Source organism: Arachis duranensis, chromosome 5, assembly GCF_000817695.3.
Source record: "Arachis duranensis cultivar V14167 chromosome 5, aradu.V14167.gnm2.J7QH, whole genome shotgun sequence".
Taxonomy (NCBI): domain Eukaryota; kingdom Viridiplantae; phylum Streptophyta; class Magnoliopsida; order Fabales; family Fabaceae; genus Arachis; species Arachis duranensis.
The window spans coordinates 89,228,840-89,240,571 of record NC_029776.3 but is presented as its reverse complement, the minus strand read 5'-3'; the positions used below and the strand labels follow the sequence as shown (position 1 = coordinate 89,240,571).

At 35.8% G+C, this 11,732-nt stretch overlaps 2 protein-coding genes across 2 annotated transcripts; one reads left to right on the top strand and one right to left on the bottom strand.

The window, feature by feature from the left end:
• Positions 1-239: 239 nt before the first annotated feature.
• On the top strand, positions 240-3,673 carry LOC107490293 (uncharacterized). The gene is made up of 9 exons (XM_016111054.3): positions 240-426; positions 503-559; positions 1,080-1,177; positions 1,554-1,623; positions 1,914-1,962; positions 2,612-2,700; positions 2,780-2,827; positions 3,035-3,094; positions 3,357-3,673. Exons 1-9 carry the CDS (start codon positions 367-369, stop codon positions 3,456-3,458), a joined length of 633 nt encoding a protein of 210 aa, XP_015966540.1. The 5' UTR covers positions 240-366; the 3' UTR covers positions 3,459-3,673.
• A 355-nt stretch (positions 3,674-4,028) lies between these two features.
• Positions 4,029-11,325, bottom strand: LOC107490294 (polyprotein of EF-Ts, chloroplastic). Its single transcript, XM_052261329.1, is given in 6 exon segments — positions 4,029-4,937; positions 5,577-6,365; positions 6,871-7,053; positions 7,604-7,807; positions 8,229-10,130; positions 11,144-11,325. Coding segments are annotated over 5 exon segments (3,576 nt in total). The 5' UTR covers positions 10,072-10,130; positions 11,144-11,325; the 3' UTR covers positions 4,029-4,380.
• Between the last annotated feature and the right edge of the window lie 407 nt (positions 11,326-11,732).

Here is an 11,732-nt window from a genome sequence, read left to right as displayed (position 1 = left end):
TATTTATATACAAATACATCAGTGACTAATTTTAGTTTATAAATAATAATTTTATGAGTTGGAAGATATTGTGGAGACAAAAAATATTATTTTCTTTAGGTCATGAATACCAAAAATATCAAGATTTTTCGGGTGCAACTCTTATCAGCCCGGATATTTGGGCCAATTAAATGGGCTCTATTGGGTCACAAAAACCCTTTGTTGTAAAGAGAGGAATCAATTAACCAAAATAAAAACAGGAAACAAAGTTTGCGACCATCAGCGAGCTGCAACAAAAAGAAAAATCTAACTCCTCGCCTTTCCCTGTACAAAAAAAAAAAACTCCTTGCCTTTCATCGCCGTCGCCGGCAAAATTCGTCGGAAATTATGAAGCTGAAGCAGTTGGAAGGCCTCCTCGGTGGTCTTGACCAGTTCCCAAACCCCAAGGTTTCTCTCTTTCTCACTTTCGTAGTAACTAACTTCTTTTTCTGAATCACACTTTTCTGTGTTTGTGTGATGAAAGGTGGAGCTTGAACAGTACCCAACGGGACCCCATATAGCTTCTCGAATGCTCTTCACGGTATTCCCCTCCTTCCAATCTCGTTGTCTTTTTTTTTTAACTATTAGTAATATTATTTATTCATTTTCTTCTGCCATGTTTGGTACTGAACTTTGGTTCTTCCTTCTCCCTTATCTGTTTGTGTACGTTAAAGGTTCGTACTTTACTCATTAAAGATGTCTTTTATATATGTAATTTGCTTGTTTGTGGTGGAAGTTGACCACACCCCATTTTTATGCTACATTTCAAATACTTGAATTACATTTGATGTGGTTATTAATATATGGTTAAGGTTTGTAGTAGCATCTTGAATTATTTGAGTGATTTTCTTTGTGCATTATTGATGCTCCTCGGATAAGTTCTATTACTGGCAGTAGGGATTGATAGGGAGGGTATTGGAGTAAATTAATCAGTGTAATGGTGTGTGAGTGTAGACGTGTAGTTTGTGAACTTGAATAAGGTTTCTAAATGTAAATTAGTAAAATATTCTGTTTTTTTCCGTGGCTGAAATCTTGTTTGCTTTATAATCCATGTGAATCAGGCAGAAAATTCTTTTGAGGACATAAGTAACAAAGTAGTGGCTGACTTCGGATGTGGTTGCGGTACGTTAGGTGTTGCAGCTGCTCTTTTGAGTGCAGAGTGAGTTGAATCCTTTCTCCGTTACTTTTGCAGGATCGTTTACCGGATTGTCTTATTTTAGTTTGTCATTCACTTCATGGTATTATGCTGTCTAAACTTGAGTGACATTAGAAACAAATTTGTTATAGTTAACTCTAAACTTGTGTACTACTAGTATTGTATAGAACGAATCTATGGTTTCCAAGTCTGGAACTGTTCAGTGTTTCATGCACATGGTCACATAGCAGTTGTTTGTAGGTAATCAAATAATAAATTCTGAAATTCAAAATCATGTTTGACAAATGACAATGGCTTACAAAATACGTATTTTCGTTTTCTAACATCAATCCTGTATTACATATCTAATATTCTCTTGATTTGTGTTAGCATTGATCAGACATGTTCTCAGCATTGACATTGATCCAAAATCTCTTGAAATAGCATCTCTTAATGCTGAGGAACTTGAGGTATTTTATATCTCTGTCGAATATTATTCTAAATGATTACAAAGGTTGCACATTATCCGAGTCTCTTGTTTGAATTAAACAATAAGATTTGGTGTATTTTGAATATTGTACATCAAAGCAAAGTGTCTTGAATGAATAAAGCTTGGGATACTGTTATAATAGAAAAAGATGAAATAAAAGTTGGTCAATTATATGCTGTAGATGCAATAAATGGAATTTTTCAATAATTATTTAAAGGTTGGTTATTAATAATTCATACACCATTCTTTTTTATTTAATTAAAACTTCAGGTGGATATGGATTTTATTCAGTCTAATGTCATGGACTTGAGGTGGAGAGGTAACTTTCCGTTCATTCCATCCCATTTTATGAGTTCATGTATTGAACAATAACCTTTGTTATAGAAAATGTTTAAAAATTGGATTCGTATCTTAATGGATTTATAAGATTGAGTTCTATGTCATAAGCCACCAGTTGATTTCAGGAAGCACAAGTTTAGAAGTAAAATATGGAATCTTGCATTTGTTGAATGGCGATATTTGGGGCCAAGTTGTTTTCTTTGTAGAAAAATTAGTCTATGTTTGAACTCTTGTGGTTTTGCAGCACTGCCTTATCACTTTTAATTATGTGGACTAAAAATGATTTTCATCGTCAATCTTGACACTTCATTGGCATTTTGGAGCAACAACAGTCTGAATCGAAGCCTTGTTGCCTGGTGCAATTTGCTGCACTTCTCTCCTTTCTTTTCTGGATTTTTGTTCTTAGATGGATATGGAAAATTGATTCTTGTTATGTCTCCATGATTTCCAGTTGAGAGTGTAATAGTTCAAACAACATTGCTGAATTAGTTCTTAGCTTCTTATTTATATGGTAACATAAAAGTTTTTAAGGGTATTCATGGTATAACTTGTAGGCATTATATGCTATTTGAAGTATTTCATTTAGTGTAACTAACAGGTTTATACGATTTTCTTGGTCCATACTCTAGGCCAAATTGTTGATACAGTTATCATGAATCCTCCTTTTGGAACTCGGAAAAAGGGCGCAGATTTGGACTTTCTCAATGTTGCTTTGAAGGTATTTTACTCTATAAACATAAATATATAATTGATGGGTATTTTAATTTACCATGTTGCAAATATTACTACTTTGTCAGGTTGCTTCTCAAGCTGTTTATTCATTGCATAAGAGTTCCACAAGAGAGGTATGTTTTCTGAATCTTAAATACTAGTCTTGTTATTAGTAATTGAGTTCTGCGAGCCTTGTCAGATCGATATTGAAGAAGTCTCTGATCTTCCCATTCCAAAAAGATGTCATTAGCATTTTTTTTCCTGATCCTTTGCATTAACACATTTTATCCTTTTTCCGACCTTCTATTGATACCATGGGTTCAATTTTTATCTAACCGCAGCATGTGAAACGAACAGCTTTAAGAGATTTCAACGCTAGCAATGCCGAAGTTCTATGTGAGGTGAGGGAGGTTACTGTGTATTAGATGTTTAAGTCATAATAATATTTGATTTTTTCTCTCCAAATTGACCTTGTTTTTTATCGAAATTGTTTGTGTAAATTGTTGTCTCTTAAAAAATATGGGGACCAATATCAAGACTTAGGTCACCTAAACAACCTGATTCTTTCATATATTTTCTTGTTCCAGTGATTCATGGAGTAGCCATAATTATGGACCTGCATCTTGTAAGCTGTAACTGATTTTCCCCCCTTTGCTTTGACAGCTTCGATATGATCTGCCGAAGCTATACAAATTTCATAAGAAGAAAGAGGTAGACATTGCCGTTGACCTCTGGCGTTTTGTACCAGGAAAGCATCAAAGCTAAAAGGCATTTGGCACAGACAAGTATGATTAAAGGAGAAACTTTGTTGTTGTTGTTTTTTTATTTTATTTTCTCAGTTTAAAATGCTCTTGCACATTAAGTAATGATTCCTTTATACTTGTGCGTATATGTGAATTCAATAGTTGAGGAAGGATCCTCTTGTCATGAAATCAAATGACTTTATGAATCTATAAAGTGTGGGGATTTCTTATTGAAAATACTTGAATCAGGGCAATATTCTAATTTTGTGTGCTTAATTATCAGTGCTATGTTATCCATGACAAGAAAAGTAACTCTGGTTGAACTTGTTTTACTTTCATTGTGTAGATTCCAGTAAATAATCCAAATGTGATTAATTTCACTCTTGGCCTTACATACCTCATTTTAGAAAACAAGGTAGCTATCCTTTTCAAAGTTTTTGACAAAATGCATGGTTGAAAACCAGACCGAACTAGCTGATTTGATTGGGTTAACTGAGTCAGACTGAAATAATAAAACACGAAATTATTTTATAAAATAATTGTATATATTTCATATATATAGATTATTTTATTATATCCATTGAACCTATAGTTCTACCCATTCAATTTTCAAAACCTTGATAAAATGGTCATTAACATTACAAGTATGGATTATGAACTATTGAATATCAGACAGTATTGAAACTGATGATTCAAAATTGAGAAATGCATCAACTAGTTCATATTTTCAGCTTACAAACTCATAATTAACAAAATATATGGTCCTCGTGTATCTCAATGTAGATACAGATCAGTAAAAAGAAAATTGTGTCCATGCCGATTGCACATTTGGTTATTATGAATAAACAAATTTGCTCTCTTCAAAATTTGTTTCACCCTGATGCAAACCAAGCTTCACATGCTATTGTAAATTGCTACATTGCTTTATGGCACTTCTCTTCATTCTATGCCTCTGGTTCTGGTTTTGTTTCATTTTCAGCACTCTCCCCAAGAGTGAACTTAACAAAACGTCTTACTTTAATGTTCTCTCCAATGGAAGCTACACTTTGCTTCACCAAGTCCTTCACCAAGACACTGTCATCCTTAATAAAAGGCTGCTCCAGAAGCGCGAGCTCCCCAAGCCTCTTCGTAACCCTTCCCTCGACGATTTTCTCTCTGATGTTCTCTGGTTTTGAAGCTAGGTCCTCTCTCTGCATCTCAATCTCCTTTTCCTTTTTCACAATTTCCTCCGGAATATCTTCAATGGATACATACTGCACCTGTGGGCAGGCCACGATTTGCATCGCAAGATCATCAACCAACTCCTTGAATTTCTCACTTCTACCAACAAAGTCAGTTTCACAGTTCACTTCAACTAGTACCCCAATGCGCGAGTCGTGAATGTATGAACTGATTCTGCCTTCGGCTGCTAGCCTGCTGGATTTCTTGTCGGCTGTTGAGAGACCCTTCTTCCTGAGGTATTCTTGGGCCTTTTCAAGGTCCCCTCCGGTTTCGGCAAGAGCTTTACTTGTAAGGCATCAGTTTTCTTCTTACTTGGGATTTGGCCATGTAAACTCTAGAGTAAATATGTATAAACATTAAACAGACATGCACATATACCATCTTCGTTTAATCAAAGATAACATTAAAATGTAGGGAGAAAAATACATTCTTGAAAAACCTAATATTAAACAAAATAACCTTCAATACATATAATCCATAATACACATTTTTTTTGGCTAATTCTAAAACTTGAATCGAAGACCTCTTAGAGTATAAAACATTTACTTCTTAACTAATTTTACACTTGTTACACATTTAATTTATAAAAAGGTGCATTAAGAGGGACACTAGTGCACATTAATACACTAGTTTTCATAAAGAGAGTAACTTATATCATATGTGACTACAGAAGCGAAGAAAAACAAGTGTGTTATACTGTTGCTTCCACCCCGTTATTATTGAGCTGGATCAAGTTCCTCTAAAGTGAGGAGGTTAGTAAAGTGAGAAAGTAAGTATTTAATCACTCTTAATTAAGATAGTGCGAATCACTTTATCACTTTACTACTTCTCACTTTAGAGGATCTTTTTCTAATGTAAACCTACATTTTAGTACTTCAAAGATTTGTAGCAAAATGAGAAGCCATTAACATAATTATGCAATTTTTAGCACCATTAAGTTCAACTCAAGTAGATTCTTTCCTGAATTTAATTTGTGAAAAGTAATAAACTGCTTACTTTTGTTCAGTCTCCTTGGCTTCCACGGCAGCTGGTTGCTCTTTGGCTGGTGTAGGAGCTTCTTTTGCCGCAGTTTGTGCAGCTACTTCGGCAGCAAAATCCTGGCTTTTCTTCTCCAAACCCTCTCCGAGGTTGAACCTCACAAACCTCTTAACTTTGATGTTTTCTCCAATAGTTGCAATAGTCTGCTTGATCCAGTCCTTTACTACAAGTTTATCATTTTTAATGTAGGGCTGCTCAAGCAATGACAGCTCCTCAAGTCTTTTTCTTATACGCCCTTCAACAATCTTCGATCTTATCTGCTCTGGTCTTGACAAGAGATCATCTTTCTGCATTTCTATCTCTTTTTCTTTGTTCACAATTTCCTCAGGAACATCTTCGGTGACAAGATACTCAACTTGAGGACACGCGGCTACTTGCATGGCTATGTCATCAACCAGCTCTTTGAAAATTTCGCCTCGGGAGACAAAATCGGTCTCACAGTTTACCTCTACCAAGATACCAATTCGGCTGTCATGAATGTAAGAGCCTATTCTTCCTTCGGCGGTTACTCTGCTTGCTTTCTTTTCTGCGCTTGATAACCCCTTCTTTCGAAGATACTCTTGTGCTTTAATAATGTCCCCTCCAGTCTCGGAAAGAGCCTTTTTGCAGTCCATCATTCCAGCTCCTGTTTCTTCTCGAAGTTGCTTTACAAGTGCCGGAGATATAGTTGCTGCACTCCATAAGAAAGGGACAGGAATTTTGCTATTAGACATCCTATGTGAGAATGCGAAGCAGAACATACAAAGGCTGGAAAACCATGAAATATCAGTGTAGGATTGTTGGTCAAATTTCTGATCTATTTAATATATCAAAGTTAGCCCATTGATCAACATTGAATTGCGAAGCATGTGCATTGATTGACCTAAACTACAATAGGACCATGTTACATTATATCCAATCACAAATAGTGAAACAATGTAAAAGATGGAAAAATGAGAAGTCTAAGTATACATGTAACGCACAGCCATGATATGTCAAATTTATAGCAACCATGCAACTCTTCACCTATTATATACTTTACTATATCCGAAATGCTTTAGAATTTCAAATTTGAAATTTTGACAGTAAAAGCTAAAATGCATGTACAAGCTCAAGTATTTTTGTGATGTTTATGCCAATTTGACACACAAAAACATGTCGAATGCAACAGGATGCGAATAAGATGAAGTTTTAACCTTTAGTTGAGGTTTGATCTGAAGCATTAGCGCCATCTTGTCCATTAGAATTAGAAAAGGTGCTGCTTTGCTCAGATGCGATTGCAACTTCTTTATCTTCAACTTCTGCATCGATGGAAGCCTTCACAACTTCAGTGACAGGACTTTCAGGAGAGGGAACTTGATCTTTTTCTTCAGTTCCATCTGTTGAAAGAGGATTAACATTTCAAGACACACTCCCTTTTATTGTCTTTAACAAAGATACAGATAGGGGGGAAATTCTGCTTGATAAATATGCCAATATAAAATAGCTTCAGTTAGATCAAAATAACTCATTGGGATCACATTCAAAATGAAAAGAATGAATCACATGTACTGTGATTAATAGAGAGCATAAATTACGTTGACCTCCCTTGACATTAGGCGATAGTGTACACAGCACCCTTCCTTGATTTGTTATGCTTACAGTTACCTCCCCATGAAAGATCAAAATCACGTTTATAGAGGAGATAAGTGTCACATAACCAAACCTCAAACAGTCTAAATCTCGAGGGAGATTAGTGCATACTTTTACAAATGGCAGGGACTCGGGTAAAATCAATATATCATATAATCTCTATGAAGAGGTTAGTTAATATATAATGTATGGAGATAAAATAAACACTAATTCCAGAGAACTTACAACCAATTTTATTAATTCATTAGACGAAAGCAAATTAGACAAGCAGGAATTGAAAAGAAATTGAATCATAACCTGTATTCGAGCTGTCCTCAGGAGACAACTCGCCATTTTGTCCAATCAAAACAGTATCAACGTCTTTGTTCTCGGGAACAGTTCCATTCTCTGTGGCAGAGATTTGCTCTTGCACATCTTCTTTAGGTTCATCAATGAGGTTTTCCACAACCTCAGTGGCAGGACTTTCAGGAGAAGGAATTTGATCACTTTCTTCTGTTCCATCTGTTTTTAATTAAATGGGGAAAAAGAAAATCCTCCACTTGTTAACTATGCTAATAATGATGAGATCAATTGTTCCAGTAACATAAAAGTATTTCATTGTGTTCACACTGAAACAACAGTGGTGGTCTAATATCATGTAATATATAAAGATAAATATAACAATTCTAATAGAAAAGAAATTGATGCATAACATTTGTTCAACATCGTCATCTATTTTGATGCAATGAAAATATTATTCAATAATTAATAAAATAAACAGAATGCTCTTGTACATGCATATGCTATAGCACAAAATATGTTTGATTTCAGTTACCATTTTGTGAGTGGGCTTACAATCAGTATTACCACATATAAATATAAGTAAGGCATAGAACTAGACATGGATTTGTTCAGCAGAGAAAGTGCACAGAATACACAGAACCTGAACTTTCTTGGAAAACTGGTGCACTTGATACATCACTGACGGTTGATGCTGAAGCAGCAACTTCTTCCTTTTCATTAGAACTTTGTGACTCTTTTTCCTCTTCTGCAAGATCAACTCCACTTTCTACAATGTTCTCATTAACAATGTCAACGGACGAGTCATCTTTTACATTGCTTTCTGTGTCATCTGCCTGGATAGCTTCATCGATAACTGTATTTGTGTTAGATAGATTCTCAGCAGTAGCCAAACTTTCGGAAGCCACCTCTGTTTCCGTCTCAGTGGTAACATCTATACCTGAAGTTGGGATTGAGACATTGCTTTCGTCATCCACAACAGCCTGTGCACTGGCTTCTACGTCTTTCTCACTTTCAGAAACATCATCTTCAGCAAGCTTTTTTGCAGCATTAGCCAAACTTTCGGAAGCCACCTCTGTTTCCGTCTCAGTGGTAACATCTATACCTGAAGTTGGGATTGAGACATTGCTTTCGTCATCCACAACAGCTGTTGAGGAACCATCCTGTGCACTGGCTTCTACGTCTTTCTCACTTTCAGAAACATCATCTTCAGCAAGCTTTTCTGCAGCGGGAACATCTTCTGTCAACTTACCTGCACTTTCTGGTTCAACCTGCACATCAGAAACATCTGACAGAGTTTCCCCCTGCTCGACAGCTCCCTCGATTTCTTGTGGAATGCTTTTAGTTTCTGGTTCCTCAACTTCATTTTGACTTTTGTCCCTCTCATCCAAAAATGCAGCAATATCCTTATTCTTACGAAAGGCCAAAGCAAAAGGATTTGTTGCAGTGTGTGTAACCCCTTGGCCAATAAGTGAGTCTGACTCTATAACATCTTCCTCTTTCTTCATAGTCAATGTTACTTGTCCTCTATTTGTACGCAAAACACGTACATCGACTTCTTGACCAACCTCCAGTGATGTGGTTCCCATAGCACTCCCAATTTCATCCAATTCCTCCGATATGGGTAGAAATCCTTCCTCCCCTTCAGGAAGAGATATAAAAGCACCACTCCTTGTCAAATTCTTCACTGTACCTTGCAAATCCTGCCCTTTGACGAATTTTGTGCTTTTCCTCGCAGCATCTCTCTTCTGACTTGGTTTTGGAGTGCTCCTCTTCCCAGGTTCAGGTTTATTGGTAGTATTAGTTGGTGTATCTTTACGTTGCTTACTAGGGGCAGCATTTTCACGCATAGAGAGAGAAATACGCTGAGTTTCGGAGTTCACTTCAACAAGCTTCACCTTTACTTCTTGTCCTAAAGAAACAACACTATTAACATCCTTAACGAAGCTATCACTTAACATAGAAACATGAACAAGCCCATCTGTGAAAGCCCCAAAATCAACAAAGGCACCAAATGGCTGGATAGATTTTACTTTCCCGGTAAAAGTTGCCCCGGGAATTAAATCCTCATTCTTTACCGGAGGCATCTCACTTTTCCTTGGGGGTCTTGAACGTCTGGATTTAGCTGAAGCAGGATTGGCATCAGTCTTAGAAGATGAATCTTCAGTTGTTCCAACTTCATCAGGAGGAGTTCCATCAGAAACTTCATCCGTCACAGTTGAACCTGGTTCCTCTACTACTACATCTGTTTCCGTCGCTGATATGGAAGTTCTTGATTTTTTATGAAAACTGCATCTCCTTGTGTTATGTGAAAATACTCCACTGGCAACAAATGAGGGTAAGCGATATCTCCAAGTTGATGATCCTTGTTTTACGGAACTCCTCGGCAAACTGAGCCTGGTTGAAGAATTACTCTTCCTTGTCGAAAAGGCAATTCCAGGAACTAGCGAAACATTGCCGACGGAGCATGGGATTACAGAATTCATGTTGGCTTAAATTGTAGAACTTAGTATATATATATCAAAATCTGTTCATATTGTGTTACCTTCAGAAAACATATTAAAGATGTGAATTGTCAGTATGCCTTACATCAGAAGCTATATAACAAGTATCCACTATATATGAAAATAAAATAATGACGCTTTCGGATAGAAATCATTTAATTGGTTCAGCAACCAAAATCTTACAAATGCACAATCCACAGGACATAACAATCATGAGTAGATACTAACACTGGCTACATCAAAGTTGGCATAACCCCATGGAAAACTTAACATTGCAGCGTAAGAGTTGATATTAGAAAGATGGTCAATTAACTCTTCAACCTACAAGACAAATTCTACATACAAAGACTTCAATTTCGTCTACGCTAACCCGATGAATGTGGTTAATGGTGATATAATTTTCTTTACAATATTTTATATTAAGTTTACACATGATTTATATACATCTTATCACTTCATTCAAGCATGATGCTTAGAAATGTTCAAACTCCAAGTCCAATTATTTTCTCCATCAAAGTCATTTTCGAAATAAGAAAAGCACAATTATCAACCTGGGTATTTGAAATTCCATCACAAGTCACAATGTAGCACAACAACATGATGCTAAATGACACCACATATCAAAATTACCATGAGTTAAGTACAATCTGAATTTCCACCTCACAAATTATATTCTTTTAAATTTTATGAAAAAGAAAAAGAAAGATAGGAAAGTGTAGACTGCAAATAATGCTTACAACTAAACCAAATAAATCAATAAACAAAGCTTTATTTATTATTTTTTTTATCAATTTCATAGAGCAGCAAATCATGCAGATAATTGATGAGACCATGAAACCTCAGAGTGCTTCAGCAAAATTAGAAGCTAGAATAGTGAATTAAGCTAGAAAAAGCACCATCCTTTTTTCCAATTTGCTATAGATATAGCTTGCAAAGGTAAGGGAAGTTCAATTAAGCAATGAAAACACATCACCAAAAAAACCACAGTGATAAGAAACTTCACAGGCCAAACGGAAATATTAACAAGCATCAGTGTGTGAAGCAGAAACAGTACCTAGGAAGCTTCAAAGGGCCAATAAAAATTTTCACAGAAAGTTGGGTCCCTGAAGTTCAGAAACACAAGAAATTGCAAAAACGGAGTCTTTATGGTGCAACTGGGAATGGTTGTTTTCGATAAAGTGGGGAAGTGGAAGGAGGGAAATGAATGGCGAGGCTTTAAATCCTTATCTTCGTGCTGAAACGATGTTCTTCTTCCTCTGTTTTGTCTTCTTCTTCCTTTTGTTCTGCTCAATGGGCTTCTTCAGCTTAGAGACAGGCCCATGTATATATGGCCCATTGAGTTGGTATTTTGGGCCTTTATCGTAGTACAATTTTTTTTTGGTTAATATCGTAGTTCAAATTTAAACAGCAAATAAAATTGGGCATCACTTCGAAAGTTCAAATCCCACTCTATGCATACAAGTAAGCTAGCGACGACAAACTAAAAAATTGGGCATCTGGTCCTTCCTTTCCCATACTTAAGTTTTAGGGGTTTTTTTTTTCAAAAAAATTAGATTGATTAATAAAAAATTATTTTTTGCATTATATCAATTGTATATTATCATATTAATAAAAATAATTAATTTTTAAATTTATAATTTAAA